Source organism: Urocampus carinirostris, chromosome 6 (genome assembly GCF_059441175.1).
Source record: "Urocampus carinirostris isolate Australia breed hairy pipefish chromosome 6, RoL_Ucar_1.0, whole genome shotgun sequence".
Lineage (NCBI taxonomy): Eukaryota > Metazoa > Chordata > Actinopteri > Syngnathiformes > Syngnathidae > Urocampus > Urocampus carinirostris.
Window position 1 is genome coordinate 34,629,783 of NC_142354.1, and position 20,689 is coordinate 34,650,471.

Consider the following 20,689-nt stretch of genomic DNA (forward strand, 5'->3'; position numbering starts at 1 on the left):
TGTTGGCAGAATTATTCAAATAAAAACACAAGCATTAAGGTAAATAAAATTTATTAGCATTGTCCGGTGGCCCATCGGCCACCACCTCTCGCCCCGGCTGGGCTCTGGCCACACTGCTCGCCCCCGTGTGTCTAGTTAACTTCTTTCACACAGGAAACAGATAAATACACCGGAAATGCGACTTCAAAATAAAAGAGTACAAGACTGATAAACGTACAAAAGATGCAAATAGACTGATTATTGAAACGTTACTTCAAGTGTGTGTGTGTGTGTGTGTGTGTGAAAGATTGTTTTTATATTTAGGAATATAAAAACAAGTTATATTCACACAGTGAATTCTGAGAAATGTTACAACCAAAACGACCAACCTATAATTTTTCTGTTATTTATATATATTTAAAAGCATAAATATATTTTGGAATTACTTCCATACACATATTGTTTGACGTTTTTACATAATTTAGATGGATTTTAGCTAGAAATACAAACATAAATTTACAATAATTTAAGAGAAAGTTATTTCGAAAGAGACAGTGAGTATTATTTTACCACCAGATGTCGCAGTACTGTGTAGTGCAACCAAAAATGAGTGCTAATAGGCTCAAGAAATAATACAAATTACAGAAACTCAAAGTGACCATGGTCCACCATTTTCCCTCCTTTGAAAAATGATTTTTGGGAGTACGCGTGGCAGCAAGATGGCAATATTCTCTGTCAACTCCCTGTAGGTGAGGCTCATGTTATGTAATATAAATGCAAATTTCTCGACCTAGGAGTATTTAAAAAAAAAAAAAACACTTTATGCAATTCATGTTATTTTGGGCTTGATATTCAGATCAATATCAATATGTTATTTTTTATGAATTGAGTCTCTTATGCACAATGTCCCTTCAAACTAAAATTATTATGATACCTTAATTGACAGTAATTATCATTTGCGGTCACCGTAGCTCAAGAGGTAATACCGGTTATTCATTGTGGGTAATAATTTGGGTTAAATTTTGGATACAACTACATTTTTAGTTTTTCCAGTGTTACTGTTACTATTTTCTAGAAAACTTACATAAATAAAGCTGAGCGAATGTATTTTTTGGTATAATAAAAAAAATAAAAATAAAATAAGCAAATTTATGTGCAAGATTTTTAACTTAATTAATTTTGTTATTTTTCAATTGCAATCCTAGACAGTTTCTTTAAACAAAATATGTTATTAAATATACTGTTCCATCTAATGAGAAAATAAGTATAAAAAAAAGAAAACAAAAAATAGTAATCTGCTTCAACCAACTGAGATAACTATGTCTTACATTTAACCGGCTGATTGTAGGAAGAAGGCAAATATACTGAAGATTGGCATAGTTTTTGCAAAGATACATTTGGGCAATTTCCTGTGGTACACTCGACAAGGTCTCATGGCACACTAGCGTGCCCCGCAGCTTGAAAAGCACAGCACTAAAACACATAACACATATTTTTCTGAATTATCTATGAGCAAATCTTTTTTTTAATTTATCAACCTTATTTAGATCCTTTCATTTCCATGGAAAAGTACAATGATAAATTTAGAATGAGTTAAGCAAATATTTTTTCATTAATAAAATAAGCTTTGTTGTCATGATTAAATATTTTTTTCACACTACCCTGCAAGGAAATTAAGAGACAAAATCATTTTATTTTACAGATCCGAGTAAAATATAGTGAGTGTCAGATCTGAATGTTCCATCGCACTCAAATAGAAACTCAAACAAGGCTTCTTTTTCCTACTCACACTTTAATTTATCATCCTTTATATCACCGCTCACCCATGTATATCAAAGGCATGACCTACACACATACACATCCATGTATGCACAGACGAACATGGTTACCTTGGAAACCAGACTGGCTCTGTAGGCAGCCAATGCTTTTAGGTACTCCTTTTTCGCTGCTTCTGTTTTCCTCTTGTAGTTCTGCAGGAACAAACAACAACAACAGTGACGGATGATTAGAAACTAAACACGCATTAGGAGGGCAAAACACGTTCAGACAAAATTCTGATGTTTCCTGAGTATCACAGTAAAACATTGAGGGGTATTAAGAACAATTATTGATAGCAACGTGAAGATCATTGTTTACAATGAGATGAGACATGGCACTCCCGGATAGACATGTCATAAAGAATAAAGAGGAAAAAAACAGATAAAAAGAAAGTCAGGATTAATAGGCGAAAATATTTACAAATGCTTGAAGATTGGCCCAAATTAAAGTGCATCATAACAACCGGGTTGGGTAGGGTTACTTTAACTTGATTACTTTCAATTACTTTCGGATTACTCCAATACCAAATATGCTAATAAAAGACAAAAGAAACTAAATATGAATACAATTACTAAATTTTGTGCAGGCTTGGGGAGTAACGGAATACATGGAACGGCAAAAATGATGTTGGCAAGCTGTTTGGATTGATTTTCTTTTTGTTTCTGTCGCATTTTATGTTAGTTTTGCCGGAGATCAAAGAGATCAAAGCCAGGAGAGAAAGCTTACCACGTGTTGTGAGTCATCATTTTATTCATATTTACTTTCTTTGGTCTTTTATTAGCATATTTGGTATTGGAGTAATCCAAAAGTAATTGAACGTAATCCAGTTAAAGTAACCCTACCCAACCCTGCATAACAATAATGCAATGAAAAATAGTGCAAAAACATTTAGCAGCAGCAACATTCTAAAATAAGTCAACGAATAAGATATAAATACCCATTTTTACCATAGACGCTTGGTTAGGGTGGTGATGGCCCTGGGGAAGAAACTCTTTGAGCCTTTTAGTCCTTGTTGTAAGTAAGCACCTACAAGAGGGCAGCAGGTTAACTAGCCTCCCAATTTACAAGATTAACAACCAATACACTATGAGCCTGACTTGCCAAAGAATTAACAGGACTTCCAATGAACTAATTGTATACTGTAGCTTACATTTGTAAACATATTTACAAATATTTGAATTATTAACAGGTTTTGCTAGCTACACGACTGATAAGGTGATAGTTAAGTAGACACTCAAAATAAGGAGAGAATCAACATTTGTCATGTCCAGCATGGTTGCCGTGGCGACCGGCTGGCCCCGCCCCCTTGGCACCGGCTGTAGCAGATTTTCTAATTTGCGTGTGTGCTTCTTAAGGGCGGGTTTTGGGGATTGCAGGTTGCGGGTTCATTGCATTACTTTGCATTATTCTGTTCTGTTTGACTTGAGGAAACCTGTACTTGCCCGTTCTGAGTAAAAGCCTGTTTTGTGGGTATTCCTAGTCTGAGTTCCTGTTTGCCTGTAAGCCTGTTTTTGTTTTTGTCCCTGAGTGTTGGACGACTTTTATTTCCTTAATAAAAGTAACTGATCGTTAACGCGAATGAGTTCACCCTTCCTGCCTCCTACCTCCGATCTGGTCCGGTCTCGTGACAACATTAGATTTTGAACTTGCAACCAGAACAAGGGAGAACCCAAAAAGCAACTTAGAAATTCCAACATGTTCTAAAAGCCGTTTCTTTTTATTAGATGTTACAAAAGCAGACCTGCCTTCCGGGTTGTGGCAATCAAAGAAAAGCAACCTGAGTGGCCGATAGTCACAATGATGTAAACTGTGAATAATATTCAAAACAGCGAACAGCAGTAAAGTACAATAGTTAAAATAACAAACTGGAATCCTATGCAATCTCCTTTGCAGGTGTCCAACATAAAAAACTGATTAAACTTATCAATGACTTACTAACAAACAAACTGATTAGCAACAAACTGAACACTGGTTAACACTGTATTTATTGACAATTCACTGGATAACTAACCATCTCACTGTCTGACTCTGACTTTAAACAACTCTATGACACATATAGCTGAAAAAAACAACTGAACTTTTTTGAATGAATGAACCAAACTTTATTTTGAACATAATAAAAACAAAACAGCAAGTCAAAAACAAAAACAATGTTCAAGTATATGTCCGAAATTTAACACAACAAACCAACTAACTACGCCAATAACTGACAGGTTAACTTTCTACCAAAAACAATAATCTAATCAAATATAAATGTATTTTTAAATCCCGATTTGCATGTATGTGTGTCTGTTTGTATGTGGCTTATAGGCTACGAAATGACTGACCTGCTTTTCAGGAAAATATACCCATTGTATGGGTTCTGGGAGTGATTTTAGCTAGGTTTCATTGTTTACCGAGATTTTTACAAGTACGTTATGTTTTTTTAACAGACCAGTTTACTGTGTTGCGAGCGTGTTGCTAGCGTGTTGCTACCATTAACTGCCCTGTCACAGGCACCATTTGGGATGAAAGTTATATTATTATTATTATTAAAGCTTTGAAAACACGTCTTTCTTTGTAAATATGTGTAACCATGTATAATATGTATTTGCAACTGTATATTTTTGTAATGTATTTATTTGTATTTATTTTAGACGCTTATTCTGATATGTTTTGCACGGGCGAATGAAAAAGAAGGGGCGGAACAAACGCGGGGTGACGGGAAGTGGGGTAAAGGTGAGGAACAGAGAGACCTGTTTGTGGACGCGGTGGACAATAGTGGATATATATTTTTCCCACTCTTACCTTTGGAAATATACACTTTTATCCTTGGATTACTTTCAACGGGACCCGGACTCTGCAGGTCTGCATCAAACCTTAAGTACCGGTATCATTTTCCGTTCATTTTGCCGGCTGTGATTTTTGGACTGTGTACTTTAATGAAGGACATTTAGTTTCAATCGCGGGACTTAAAGTCGGGTTTGGGTTAATTTTGTGTGTGTGTTACATTTTTTAATGTGGGCGTATACAGCTTATGTACAGGTGCGGCTTGTGTAAGTACAAAATCGGTTTTCCTCTTAAAATGTGGTGGGTGGGGCTTATACTCAGGTGCGCTCTATAGTCCGGAATTTACGGTACTAACAAAATTGTTAAACATCTGCTTTCGTGTACAAGCAGCTCTGGAGCTGCATGCAGCCATACTGCTCGTTGGCACACCCTAGTGGCTCCCTGGCGCTTTTTCAACAAAATTCGGCCCCAAACAGCCTTGCCTAAATACAATGCCCACCAACGCCAGGCCCTTATGCTTGTGAGTAGCTGCATACCTAATGCTTTAACTCAGGAGTTCTCAAATGGAGGTGCTAGAACCCCTGGGGCTGAGGTTCTTGAAGACACTTCAAGGTGTATTCGAGATTAGAAAATCCAGCTTTGAAAAAGTAGCATCAATGAAGAATCACAGCACTTGATCTACACTACATCTTAAAAAACAGCTTGTCCCCAGTGGCAGATAACTGTTCTCATTTCTGTTTTTACAAGTTGTTTTCATATTTTACTCTACTTTTAAACAATTTATATTCAAATATAAGTGAAGTTCTCCTTAAAATGACCACTAGTTTCGTATTATAATCTTCATTTTTTTAACAGTATCTTTACCGTTTTTTTGACAAATGTAAAGCCCACTTTGAGTAATATTTTTCTTATTTAGCTAGAACAAAAAGTTAAAAACATAGAAAAATAATCCTTATGATGATAGTTTTGCTTTACTTGCATCAAAATAATACCGTGGTAAAACAGGAAAATATCATAATAGGCGATTTTTCAAATTACTTTTTGGGACGTAAGAGAAATAATGAGCCAAGATTATTACAATTTTTTCCCCGTGTTTAATGTAAAACTCCTCAGTGAGGCAACGGTTATGGACGTACTTGGGAATGGCCAGAGTATTATGAAGAGATATTGACCCTTTGCACACACGTGACTAATGTTCCCTGTAATTTTCCACAGGTCTGAGCGTTCACACAAAGTCGGTAAGCAACGCTTGAAACAACAGTGAGCAACCATAATCCCAAGTGTGGCAAGATAATTCATTATCAAACATGTCCAAAACTTGACATCAAGTTACATTTTGCTGAGTTTTCGGCAATGCAAAATTATTTTTCTCTTTTGAATGAATTGACTCATGTACTATTGCAAAGGTTGTACGGCCTACAAACGTCGTTTGTTCTTACAATTCTTTCACAAGATATCCATTTATTTTTATTTCCTGATATATTTTGTCGCATAATAGTAACATTTTTGGGGGCCTTTTTAGTCGGTTGTAAGATACAGAACTGTACTTAATCACATTTTTTAGTGGAAGTACAATGTTGGCAACAAGATTTACTTGATATAATTGGAAATTATTTGAATGCAACACATACTTTTTCTTCTTTTTTCCGTGTTTTTTTTCTACTTTTTTAAAAATTCCTTTAAAAGTCTCATTGTGTTTATTTTTTGCGAGCTGTTACTTTTTTCTTTTTATTCTCTATTTACTTTTTTCCTACATTTCTTTCTTTTCTTTTTTTCTGGCTTTTTTTTTAATTTTTCCCTTTTTTTTCTTCCTTTTGTTTCTTTTTTTCCTCAGCTTTTCACTACTTTTTAATTTTGGTATTTTTTTCTTTTTTGTTCTATTCCCCCTTCCTTTAAGTCATTTTGTGCATAATTTTACATAATATTTGGTCATGTTGGGATTAAAGAAGCAAAAACAACCTGAAGAACCGGGTCCTTTTAGTGAGCCGAGCCAAAGAAGCCGGTTCTCAACAAATTCTACTAACTTTACTCAACTTCGTTCTACTTCGACTCGACTTCAAAATACCGCATTTATGACAAAACGTCAGGGAACCCGTGTATTTTTACCTTCATGCACTGTAACTTTGACTTAAGTCGCTTCTTAATTAGTAATTTTGAGCCCTCATTTTTGTGCGCTGGCAAGATTTTCTTGTGCGCTGAGAATGTGCGAGCAGTGCGCAATTGCGCACGCGCTCAGCTTAGAGGGAACACTGCACATGACTTAAAAACGTGATGACATCATGACAGATTGCTGTAAACTGTAGTAAACAGTGGCTGAGGCCAGTAAACAGTAGAAGAAAAGAACCAAACAGCTATACTTTTCAACACAATTGGCAATGACTTGTCAAACAAATGTTGTGCAGCTTTCGAATGAGGTACCTCACCCTGTCGGACAGCACAAAAGGCGCTATTTAGAAACACTGAGGATAGCATTAGCAATCCTACACAAAATCTGTGCCACTCTATTGTTTCAGTGATTCATTAGAAAATATTGATTTAAATAATAAGCAAAAATACATGAACTATCATATAGACAAGCATTTTTAAAAAGTACTCATATGTTAAAAAAATTAAGTTTATTTTACATCAGGGGTCTTAAACACAATTCGTTTGGGGGCCGCCGGAACTAGGGTTGGGTTGAAGTTGGGCCAAATCAGGTTTCCCACAAGACATTTTTGGATAAAAACATTCCACCTTTTTCAAGTATTTTTAATTTGCTACACATATTTATTTCACAGGAAATGAGCTGACATAATTTTCCGCCATCCTGCTGCTACTGGTACCCAAAAACCTCATAACACTGGGCAAAAAAATCAGAAGTAAAATGTTACATTCTGGTTACTTTGAGTCTCTATAGTTTGTATTATTCCTTGTGCTTTGAAGCACTTGTTTTTGGTTGCATTCCACAATAGAGCGGCATTTAGTGATCAGACAATATACACTGTCCCTTTAATTCTTTGCTCACGTACATACTGCCAGAATGACTCATTTAGTCACTCACTCATTCAAAAAAATCACAATTAATTGGAGGAGTAACTAGCAGACACTGACTTCAGGTCAAATACTTCCATTTACTAACCATGTAACTGACTAATAGATTTACAAAAAACTAAAAGACTAGTAGTTAACTGACTTATGTGCGTGATATGTAGTTTTTACACAGTTGGCATATTTACAAGAGCTGTAACAAAACAACCATCATGATGTTAGCAACAGCGCTAAATGAAAAACCCTTTTGATTTAGGTTTGCTCTCAAATCTCATTTTCCCCCCAGTGTGCTTCCATGAAGTGAAGTTGTCACGGCTAAGTAGTGATCCTGCAGCCTTGGGAGTGCCGATCTTGGTGGGGGGTCATTTTCTTTGCGAGAGGTGGTCTCGAATAACCATTAAGCATTCATGCGCTACTACTACACGCGTTGTGTACGCTGTCAGCCACAGCTAACACGGAAACAAACACGCACAGACACTCAAGCAAACAAGGTGAACACAATCTTAGGTCAAAAGAATTGATGTTTAGCTTTATTCCGTTACATATCCAAAGAAATGGACTGCAAGCTTTTTGGAGAAGCATATATTTGGTGGCACTAAGCTATAGAGATGGCGGCTTTATCCAGATATCGATACTAAGCAAGTACTTGGATGGGATCCATACTATTGTCCTGGGATCGATACCTTACCTCTTTACTAAATTTGATCTCTCTCTCTTACCCTGAGCCTTCAGCCACTCTTTAACTTAAACCCGACAGACATACTTTCAGTACTACTCTTTACCTGGCCTGCTGCTACATCTTGCCTGGCAAGCAGAAGAGAGGGCCAAATCTTTGCACGCACCCTTATCAGTCGGGCAGGGGCTAAGAAGGCGACCACACAGACCAGCGCTCCCAAGCATGTTCCTAACCAACGCCAGATCCATCGCCCACAAAATGAATGAATTTGAGCTGCGGATTTCCACCAACAGCGTCCAAAATTGGAGTATTTTTGTCATCACAGAGTCTTGGCTTTCCCGACGCCGCAGTCCAACTAGCAGGACGCACGCTTCACCGGCACGAACGAGACGGAGACCCCGGTAAAAACAGGGGTTGGGGACTATGCGCTACAATAACAGCCGAATCATTGACACACACTGCTCACTCGATATAGAGTTTTTAGCAGTATCGTGTAGAACCTTCTATCTACCGAGAGAGCTAACTGTGGTCATTGTGCTTGCTGTTTACGTTCTACCGGATGCTAATGTTAGCATAGCGCTAAATCTCCTGCCCGCTGCCATCAATAAACAGCAGCTTGCACACCCCAACAGAGCTTTTATCATCGCCGGCGACTTTAATCGGACATGTTTAAGGACTGTACTTCTCAAATCCATTCAATACGTGGACTGAGCAATTAGGAAAAAAAACACTGGACCGTATGTACAGTAAGATCAAACATCTAGTTGGATCCGCCCATCTCTGTCTGTCCCTCACACCCTCATACACTCCCCTCCGGAGGAAAACAGAACTTATACAACAAGGACAGTACAAACATCTTCTTTGTTCCTTTATCTCTTTGTTTTCCTTATATCTTCACTGTAAAATGTGGCCCTAGTGTCACGTCCAATTTCGTTGTCACAATATATCCCATGTTGTAACAATGACAATAAAGGTATATTCTATTCTATTGTAAATATTAAAGAGGCAAACGGGAAGTGCAGCACAGTGCAGACTTTTTCTTCAACAACAGAAAAAGACAATGTCATTTGTGTGGTAAGGTGGTCATCTACAGTAGCAATTTCACATAAACACATAAAAATGTTCTACCTCCAGAAACCGACAAGCTGCAACCAAATATATGTTTACTTATTGTTCATGAACAAAACCTGTAAATCCGTTGTCACTATGGCAACAAAGTCAAAAGGGCTTGTTCGTGGCATTATTTTTTGCATGGCCCATGATAAATGTCCATAATTGATACATAATACTTGCAGTATTACACATTTCATAGTGTTCTCCGGGGCAGGACCAACAGTGGACGATGACGCTTCATAGGACGATGCCATACAAACTAATGCAAGGGTGTCAAACTCATTTAAGCTCGGGGGCCACACGATGGAACAAACATTCTCTCGGGGGACGGTTTAGTAGATTAGACAGAAAGATAAAAAAAGAGAGAAGGAAATAAGAGAAAGATAGGGAGAGAAAGGTAAAGAGGGTTGGACAGAAAAGAGAAAGAGAGCGGGAGAAACAAAGAGATAAAAACAGAAATAGTGAGTGAGGGGGGAAAGAAAGAGAAAGAATGAAATCCAAAGAGAAATAGAAAAAACAAGAGAGAAGGAGAGAAAGAGAGAAAGGGGAAAGCAAGAGAGATAAAGAGAGTAAAGGGAAAAATGATGAGAGAGCAAAAGAAGGTAAAAAGAGATAGAGAAAAAGAGAAAAAAAGGAACAAAGAAAAAGAAAAAGAGACAGAGAGAGTGAAAGAGAGAGAGATAGAGACAGTGAGAGAAAAATGGAGGAAGAGAGAGGGAGAGAAAGAGAGATTAGAGAGAGAGAAATACAAGTGCAGCGTTTGTGAGAGGCAAGTGAACCTATTTCAACCTACAGCTCTCTTTCTCTTGCGCTTCTCTGAGCGTTGTCTCGTGGGCCGGATCCAATCCCCTAGCGGGCCTGACCCGGCCCGCGGGCCGCCTGTTTGACACCTGTGACCAAATGAGAGCTGCCGTTAATAATAAGGGGAGAAATGGAAAAGCGAAGCCACCATAGAGCATTGTCGGTGTCATTTTCAAATAAACTTGTTGCGAAACAGGGTAACAATATCAAGCATATACAAACACTTCAAAAACCTAGCACTTTTAAATCACTAAAAACCCAACATTAAAATTTAAGCATTTTTATAGATTTCAAGCACTCGTATGAACCCAGAGTTCCCGATGGCCAAGTCCGTTAGCATGGCAACCCGTGCTCTTTACTTGAGATTGAATTGATCAGCTAATGCTGGCGCAATACTCGCTAATGTTACCTTTGTATTTACCTGAACCGCTTCAATTCAAAAGACGCTTCATAACATCTGTGTAAAGCTCGGAAGAAAAAATGACTGTTGCAGCCACTTAAAACAGAACGTCTCTAATGACTCTCGCCAGCTTTCGTTTCAAATTAATTTCAACACCGCTAATGATTTGTACAGCGACACTGACTTTTTAAATAAATTACCCTCGCCTAAGGATGTCTAATTACCACAAAAAGAACGTCTTCATTAGCCAATATGGGGAATCTTCGGGTCAGCGTCAATTAAAGTGGGGAGAGGCGGGAGCGTACGTTTTTTGTCGTCACCCCGACACCGAGGTGCGTCGCAGGAATTAGCCTCTTAATTGTGGCTTAATGAAATTGGCTTGTTTGATAAGCACTTAATTACAGGGGACAATAACACTGCGCCCTGCCGACAGCCAGCTGATTGATGAGCCCTGGGAGGGAAGACGAAACGACTCTAACTTGTGATCAAAGAGAGGTTCAACGATGATTTTTACCGGAGTTTGAAAAAGCTTTGCCATTGTTAATTCAAAGAGCAAATTTAGCACATTCAGTGTTCTCGTTTGCCCGCCTCCCTGCGTCCTAGACGCATCATTTTTGCTGGGTACTCAACGTTTTTGACACCAAATTGTCATTATTACCCGATTACTTTTTAAATTTTTTTTTTAAACAAAGATTTACAGCACTCCAAACTTTTCGTCAGGCAGATCCGCCATTGTTGTTTTGGTCTCGCGCCGATCTCGGCAAACGAGATCTCGTTGCTTCGAGATGACGTCATTGTTGTGGTGGTTGTCGAGTGAAAAAACAGTATTAGGTGCAAATCAACAAAAATTGGTAATTTCTTCGGTGTCGGTAATAAGTCGAAACATAACACAGAAAGTGGTAACAACGGCAATAATTCCGGCACGAAAAAACGGCGGAGAAATTCTTCAGAAGACAAGGCAAGGAAAACATGTGTTTTGAAGCGAACGATTCGACGAAGGAAAATAAACAAAAGAATACTCTGAGCAAGAAAAGGACTTTTCTGCCAAATTTGACTAAATTATATTCCTGGTGGGCAGCACGGCGGCGCAGTGGTTAGCGCTTGTGCGGCACAGTTCATGTCATGGGAACCTGTCGTGGGTTCAAATCCAGCTCCAGACTTCCTGTGCGGAGTTTGTCTGTTCTCCCTGTGCTTGCGTGGGTTTCCTCCGGGCACTCCGGTATCCTCCCACGTTCCAAAAACATCCATTTCAGGTGAATTGGCCGGTCCAAATTGTCCCTAGGTGTGACTGAGCAAGTGAGTTGTCTGTCCCTGTGTGCCCTGCGATTGGCTGGCAACCAGTTCAGGGTGTCCCCTGCCCACTGCCCGGAGATGGCTGGGATGGGCTTCAGCCCCCCCGCGACCCTAATGAGGATAAGCGGTACGGCTAATGAGATGAGATATTCCTGGTTACGCTATGAGGAGGATGATGATAATGAATTGGACCTTGAGAAGGCATTACAACTATGGCGGGACAGCAAACCACAAAGAATATATGAACTGAAAAATTTGAAGTGATAACTGCTTTGTATTACCAATTAACTGTGATGATTAAAACTGCAAGAATATATAATTATTTCAGCAATATTATTTTGTATAGTGTACAATATTGTGAACCGAAAAATCTGAAGTGATAACTGCTCCGCATTACCAGTTAACTGTGATGATTAAAACTAAGTGAAAATATAGATTAATATCATTATTTCAGCAATAATATTTTGTATAATGTACCTGTACAATATTGTTGTGAACTGAAAAATCTTGAAGTGATAACTGATTTGTATTGCCAATAAACTGTGATGATTAAAACTGAATGAATATATAGATTTATATTATATATGTGTCGCCGATTTACAATTTCAACCGCGATAACACTAAATTTTGGGGACCCATAGATCTTTGAGATTTTTGAGAGTCCGAGTCCCTGGGACCCATCACTTTTCACAGGTAAAATGAACACTGCACATTCCATCTGATTATGATTGCTACTTCTGTTTTCACCAACATACAAGCCCCTGGAGTTAGCCCCGAAAATGCTACTTTCAAAAATTCTTAAAAAATATACATTCTAGTTCAATTTTGGTTTGAACTTGTGAAGTGGAAGTCAGTGAGGTGCAGTCAAGGGAAGCAGGTGAGGCAGTGCCTCATCATGAAACTATAAATATTCCTGTTTACGAGGGTGCGCTAATTTTTCACATAGAAGAAGAAGTATTTGGCAACAAAGACACTGGCAGTTAGGGGAGGCCATGCCTCAGCTGTCATCATGGAAATATAAAATAAAAAACATATTCAACGGTTTAGATAGATAGATAGATAGATACTTTATTCATCCCCTAAGGGAAATTCACATTTCCAGCAGCATCCCTGAGCTGAGAACAATAGAATAATAAAGCCAAAAGAATACAATATACAAATACCCAGTGTGACGTGCAAATGCCCACTGTAGCGTGTTATATAGAATAACTAAATAGTGCTACACAGAATACATATTGCAATAAGATTCGGTAATATGCAATGTAGGTGGTGTGGTTTACTGTGGGCTTTTACTCTGCCGGGTAGGGTTAAAGAGCCTCATGGCATGAGGAAGAAAAGATCTCTTCAGTCTGTCCGTAGTACAAGACAGTGACAGCATTTTGTCGCTGAAACTGCTCTTCTGTCTGGAGATAATGTTTATATTTATTCAATGTTAAAGCTCAATTTTTGTTTATTTTCTTTTCAAAATTGATGAATTTTCACACTATATTATGATTCTTATGAATAAAATACTATCGGCCAATCATGTTGCTGTTCTTTGATTTCAAAACCCTTTCCAAACCCTCCAAATCCGGATCAGTTCTATAGTTTTGTAACCAAGAGATGTTATAAAAAGAAAACCAGCAAAAATAAAAAGAACACTTTTTATTAATGACTTTTATGGCTAAGAGAAAGTTGATATCTTGCTGCTAGCGCATATTTTGTGCGATTGTGAGGTGTTCTTCATTCTATGATATATGATCTTTTTGTTTCATTGGGCTGCTATAAATTGACATCATTTCTGCCATCCTACCTCAAGAATGCACGCATGGCTTTAATACGTCACACTTGTTTACAAACACGGAAAAGGCTCTATGGATGTTGGGTAATAATTGAGTTCAATGCGGAAGACCAAAAAAGAAAGAAAATACTGTAAGTATAAAAAGCATAAGAATGAGCAAATTTGACTCATTTTAATGTTATCGATGGCTCTGAAGCAGAGTGTATCCAATCTTTTAATCTTAGAGACTGCTGATATTTTGCTTTTTGTTTTAATTATTTCAATTCAAATATTTGGGCGTGTTTTTCTTAAGATCCTTGTCTATTTTGGTTGAATCAGAAATGTAAATGTTTTTTTTTTTGCATTTTACTATTTATTTATAGCACTGAAGAGTTCATATTTTTAATTTATATTTGATTGTTTTGCATCATCAGGGATTTTCGGTTGTTCGCCTTTAAATCTGTTCAGTGTGTAAAAAGCTAAATTTGTGTTGTATTTTACACATTTTTTTGCAGCTCTGTATTTTAATTTATATATCATGCTTTAAAACACAGGGAATTACTAATTACTAAATTATTTGGCGCATAATGTTTATTATTATTGATAGTATATCATCCCTGATCTGAGGAGTTGTTTAGGAGCCAAAAGAGCCGAACGTCTCTAATGACATAAGAGTCAGTTTTCTAAATAGAGCTGTCCTCTTGGGTACAACCAGTAGGGGGCGGTGACGCTTCACACGACAACGGCACATTGACAAGCCACCAGAGCAGGCGTGTTGGTGTCATTTTCACGCACTTTTTAAAAATGTTTACTTCATTTATTTCATGGATTATAGAGTCAGTGTCACGAGGCGTGGTGGGGTCGAAGGAGTGATCGGACCAGAACGGGGGCAGGAGGCAGGAAGGGAGAACTCAATTGCGTGACGATCCATAAGTTTTATTTAACAAAATAAAAGTTGTCCAAAAGTCAGGGACAAGACAAACAAAAACATTCTTACAATCAGAACAGAACGGTACAGAGTTCCTCCGGCACGAACTCAATAGGACAAGGCATAACAGACGGAAAATGTTTAAATCTAAAAACAGGACAAGGCATAACAGACCTGGGATTGTGTAATGAGCCAGCGCCCGCCAAACCCAAAATCCAGCCTTAAATAGCAGACCAGCAATCAGCTGATCTGCTTCAGCTTGAGTTCGGGGGCGTGGCATACTGGTCGTCATGGCGACCGTGACAGAGCCCCCCCTTTAAGGGACAGCTCCCGAGGTCCCAAAAAGAAAAAAAAAATACTACCCCGCGCCCCGGAATGGTTCGACGCTCACGATTGGGGCAACCCCGCTCCCTCCTCCGAACACGCAGGAACGGGGAGAGGCAGGCGCCATCTGCGTCAGGCGGATCGGAATCGGCGCTCGGCAGGGGGGGGGTCCGGCGGGCAAACTGGACAGGGGATAACAGACAGGCAGAACCGACGAGAACAGGACAGATAAACAGGACAGGCAATATCAGAAGAGTCGCACTCAGGACAGGCCGATTCAGAAGAGTCGCACTCAGGACAGGCCGATTCAGAAGAGTCGCACTCAGGACAGGCCGATTCAGAAGAGTCGCACTCAGGACAGGCCGATTCAGAAGAGTCGCACTCAGGACAGACCGATTCAGAAGAGTCGCACTCAGGACAGACCGATTCAGAAGAGTCGCACTCAGGACAGATCGATTCAGAAGAGTCGCACTCAGGACAGACCGATTCAGAAGAGTCACACTCAGGACAGGCAGATTCAGAAGTGGCGATTCAGACAGGACAGGCGGAATCAGAACAGGCAAGGCAGGGCAGGCGGAATCAGAACAGACAAGACATGAGAGAGTCAAAATCAGAACCAGCAAAACATGAGAGACAAAATCAGAACCGGCAAAACATGAGAGAGTCAAAATCAGAACCGGCAAAACAGGAGCAGAGGAGTCGGACTGGCAGGCAGCGGAGTCGGACTGGCGGGCAGCGGAGTCGGACTGGCGGGCAGCGGAGTCGGACTGGCGGGCAGCGGAGTCGGACTGGCGGGCAGCGGAGTCGGACTGGCAGGCAGCGGAGTCGGACTGGCAGGCAGCGGAGTCGGACTGGCACGCAGGGGAGACTGAATAGCAGGCAATCGGCACGGGAGTCGGGCAGGCAGGCATGAGAGTCGAACAGGCAGGTGTCAATTCCTCCCGGGACCCCATTCGAGGCACAGCAATGGCCACGACGGGCGGGGCCGTGGTTCGAACGGGCAGGGAGTCGAAGTCGGACTCAGTGGGCGCTTGCCAAGCTGCGTTCTCCAGGTCTCCCCAAATCGCGCTGGGATCGTTCGCTGAGTTCTTGTCGTGGCTGGCTCATTCTGTCACGAGGCGTGGTGGGGTCGAAGGAGTGATCGGACCAGAACGGGGGCAGGAGGCAGGAAGGGAGAACTCAATTGCGTGACGATCCATAAGTTTTATTTAACAAAATAAAAGTTGTCCAAAAGTCAGGGACAAGACAAACAAAAACATTCTTACAATCAGAACAGAACGGTACAGAGTTCCTCCGGCACGAACTCAATAGGACAAGGCATAACAGACGGAAAATGTTTAAATCTAAAAACAGGACAAGGCATAACAGACCTGGGATTGTGTAATGAGCCAGCGCCCGCCAAACCCAAAATCCAGCCTTAAATAGCAGACCAGCAATCAGCTGATCTGCTTCAGCTTGAGTTCGGGGGCGTGGCATACTGGTCGTCATGGCGACCGTGACAGTCAGACTTCCAAGGAACATGGCATTGGCAACAATTTCACGCATTTTCAAGCACTTCAGCCAAAATCCAAGCATTTTCTTGGACTTTAAAATACAACTTTAAAATTCAAGCATTTTAGGCACGGGTACGAACTCTGTCTCTCCGTCCCCTTTGCAAGTTCAAAATCCATTGCTGTCTTCTCTTTTTATTTTGAGTGTCTAATTGCAAGGGCATTTTTTTCAAAATGGATTATGATCTATCTAATGATAATTCAAAATGAGTAGTATTTACACCATACTACTGTGCTGAGCATTTGCAGATGCAAAGTGAGGCATGCAATTATCTTGCCTCATGGCAAAGGGGCAATATTGAGGCCATGGATTCTTCTTTGGCGACCATCAAAGCCCCAAACAATAGCATTAGTACCGTAAATTCCGGACTATAAGCCGCTACTTTTTTCCCAGATTTTCAACCCTGCGGCTTATTCAGTGAAGCGGCCAATTTATGGAATTTTTCTAACGGCCACCAGAGGCGCTGGAGTATAAAAGGTAAGATTAAGACCAGTAGAATATGTGCGGCAAGAAAGACTTCAAACCCTAAGTTTAGGCATACATTGTCTGTAATGTTAAGGTACGTTCCGGTGATGAGGAAGACGCCCTTGATGGCTATAGGTCTGAGGAGGAAGTTTAGGACGATCTTCCGGGAATTTCAGAATTACGGGATGCTTGTTTTTTAACAGGCACATTTGATATATTGCGAGCGTGATCCTACTAGCGTGTTGGTACCTTTCAAAGGCACGGTTTGGGATGAAAGTTATATTATTATTATTAAAGCTTTGAAAACTCTCTCGGTGTACCGTCTTTCTTCGTAAATATGTGTGACCATGTGTAATATGTATTTGCAACTGTATATTTTTGTAATGTATTTATTTTAGAGTGTATTTATTTTGTGTTCTACGGACGAATCAAAAAGAAGGGGCGGAGCAAACGCGGGCTGATGGGAATTGGGGTAAAGCTGAGTTACCGGTAGATCTGTCTGTTGTCGTAGCGGACAATAGTGGATATATATTTTTCCCACCCCTTAACTTTGGAAATATACATTTTGTTTCCTTGGATTACTTTCAACGGGACCCGGACTTTACAAGTCTGCATCATATGTTAATTACGGGTATCATTTTCCATTTATGATACCAAATGTAACTCTAGAATTGGGCACTATCTATGTAGTTACAATCGTGGAACTTACAGCCTGGTCTGTTTTAAACTTGTGATTGTGTCACAAGTTTTAATGCGGGCGCACGCGGCTTATACATGGGTGCGGCTTGTGTAAGAACAAAAATGGCAAACAACCGAAAAAGTGGTGGGTGCGGTTTATAATCTGGTGCGCTCTATAGTCCGGAATTTACGGTAATAGTATTAGCAAGCTAACAGTAAGTCAAACCATCTAGTACTTCAGTTCTCATTTCATGAGCATTTCTTCATGATGGAGGATTGCCTATGTATAGATAGCTTTAATTCAAAAGGAGCAGTGCATTGACTTCATTTATACGATAAGGCAAGACAATTAAAGATTTAGTTTTTCTGTGTCACAGTTTAAATATTGCTTTCTTGCTCTTCCAATCACATGATGAATACAAAGTAACTTCATTTACTTTAAAATCTGACAAGACACAAACCTTACCACATGCCACTAAGCATAGCCATGTATAAGTTCAATAGCTGAAGCCTGAGCAACATTGTTGTCATCATCGGTCACCACCAAATCTAAAAATGGCCGCCCAACAGATAACGAAAATATGTCGATATTGATTACTACCTTATTTTCTACAAACACCAAATGCCATGTTTCGTCAAGTAGGTGCCCCAACAACACAATATTAACAGCAAATCATTTGACTTGACCTCTGCTCAAACCTTCACAATACATAACCAGCAGCGTCCTTTTTTTGATTTAAGAAACAGAAAAGAAAATCTTATACCCCACCCGAAACAAAACACAATTCTTAAGTATTGCAGGTCAATATCAATAGGACATTAGTTTCAGGAAAAAAATAACTCCCCAAAGAAGAACAAAACATTGGTCTCACATTCAAAAGCCTCTGGGAATTAAAAGCAAGACAATCTGGTGTTTTAAAATTACTAATAAAAAGGAAAGTATAAACATAAACATGCTAAGAGGAAAACTCAAGGACGAGAGTGTTGACTACACTATAGCAAATAGAAAACAAAGGCCACAACAAAGAAACCTCTGTTGTGGCTGAATAATAATAACAGTATACAGCAGCTAATTGGAAATTGCAGTTGACGGTGTCCTTGAATGTAGCACAAAGCCACAGGGAGGGAAATTTGCGCTGATTTGATTATTTACCGTTTATTTATTCACCGTGTTTCTATTAGTTACAGTACTCATCATTAATCTTTTGTATACTTTCATTAGAATTAAATACAGCCTGTTGGTTGTGAACATTTGTTCTTCAAAGTAACAGATTCAAACGGCAAACTAAGGAATACTGATCCTACCAAACGAAGAAATAAATACAAATATATGCCATATACAGGAACACATAAATAAATAGGGTTTGTACTTTTTTTTATGGCAAAATTCAAGCACTTTTTAAGCACATTCACGGCCAACTGTTCAATTTTTCCAGTACAGTCGAACCTCGGTTCTCAACTATAATCCGTTCCAGAACCCTGTTCGAGAACCGATTTGTTCAATCACCGAAATCATATTTCCCATTAAAAATAATGCAAATCGTTATAATCCGTCCCAACACCCTGAATGTTTACCTTGAATGTTTAACGTAAACATAAAGCTAACCCAGGCTAATCGTACGTTCGCGTTATCGTAATCTTCCGTACGAAAGATTACGCTAACATGAACATGTAAAAATAAAAAAATCAGGTCGTTTACAAGTCATTCAGCACCTCAAGTGGCTAGCGCTTCATTGGAAAGGGGGATCCGTTCCAACACCCTGAATTTTGGGCTCAGTTCGAACACCCTGAATGTTTACCTGAATGTTTAACGTAATCATAGAGCTAACCCAGGCTAATCGTACGTTGCGTTATCATAATCGTCCGTATGAAAAATAACGCTAACACGAACGTGTAAAAAAAAATAAAAAAATAAATAAAGAAAATAATTATGAAAAGGATTTCTTACCTTTGTGGTGGTCAGCAGAAGGCGCATGCTGTGTTCTCTAGCAAGATCGGAAACTCGCACACCTCTTTCATATTTAGCTATTATGTCTTTCTTAAAGGCAATAGTTGTACGAACAACTTTTCTTTTTTCACCTGTCCTGCTTGCACCGACTTTCTTCGGAGGCATAGTTAGGGGCTAAAACACTCCGTTCACCGATATTAAAAGAGAAAGCAAAAAGAGGCAAGTGCGCACGTGATAACAGTTGGTCACGAGGGGTGGGGGCGATCTACACGATCTACACCCGTACGCCGCTCGGCATTGCACTCTAGCGTACGCACTCACGCATTACCGGCGTTCGAACTCCGAATTTTTGACCGAACAGCGAAGCAAGAATTTCTCGAAATTTTTGGTCGAACACTGATTTGTTCGAACTGAGAAGCGTTCAAAAACCGAGGTTCCACTGTACCTTCTAAGGATGAAGTCTAACGCAGATCAAAAGAAGGTTTCTTTGTTGTTGTTGAGTTTGAGACTAAAATAACGTCGCTATCTTGCTGTTAGCACATACTTTGTGCTATTTGGTGCTGTTGCTACAGTATCCATGATCTACAATCATTTTGTGTCAATGGGCTGCTATATACAGACATGAATTCTGCCATTCTGCTTCAAGAATGCACGCTCAGCTTTAATTTGTCACACTTGTTTGCTACTCTTAGTTATTGTGTATTTCTCAGACTCCTAGTTACAAATTAACTTGCTAAAAAATTAACTTGTTTAACCTGATGAAATTAACTTATTTAACCTGTTTTTCTTTTTAATACACAAGTAATCATTCACACACACACACACACACACACACATAGCCTCACCCAAAGATCCACGCATTCCAGTACTTTTCCATTGTATGATCTGCGCATGCGTGACTCTACAATAAATATGCGCTGTTGCACCGGAATTAGGTAGAAGGAGCCAAAGAGCCGAACGTGCCACTTCGCACCCTCTGACGATCCTTCTCCTGCTGCAGTAGCAAAAACTTTAATTCTTGCCTTTGCTTGCCTTCCTTGGTCAGCCATTGGGCCTTCAGGGTCTGCCCTCATTTAGACCCGACATTGCAAACACAGAAAAGGCTCTATAGGTATAGATTAATATTGGAGTTGAATACAAAAGACAAAAAAAGAAATAAA

At 39.6% G+C, this 20,689-nt stretch overlaps 1 protein-coding gene across 2 annotated transcripts in view; it reads right to left on the minus strand.

The window, feature by feature from the left end:
- Window positions 1–20,689, minus strand: part of tox2 (TOX high mobility group box family member 2) — a 205,622-nt gene that overhangs the window by 12,470 nt on the left and 172,463 nt on the right. For both annotated transcript variants that reach the window (XM_088338842.1, XM_088338843.1), the window contains one exon: window positions 1,869–1,949. In XM_088338842.1, coding sequence (XP_088194968.1) covers window positions 1,869–1,949 — 81 coding nt within the window. The remainder of the gene's footprint in view (window positions 1–1,868; window positions 1,950–20,689) is intronic.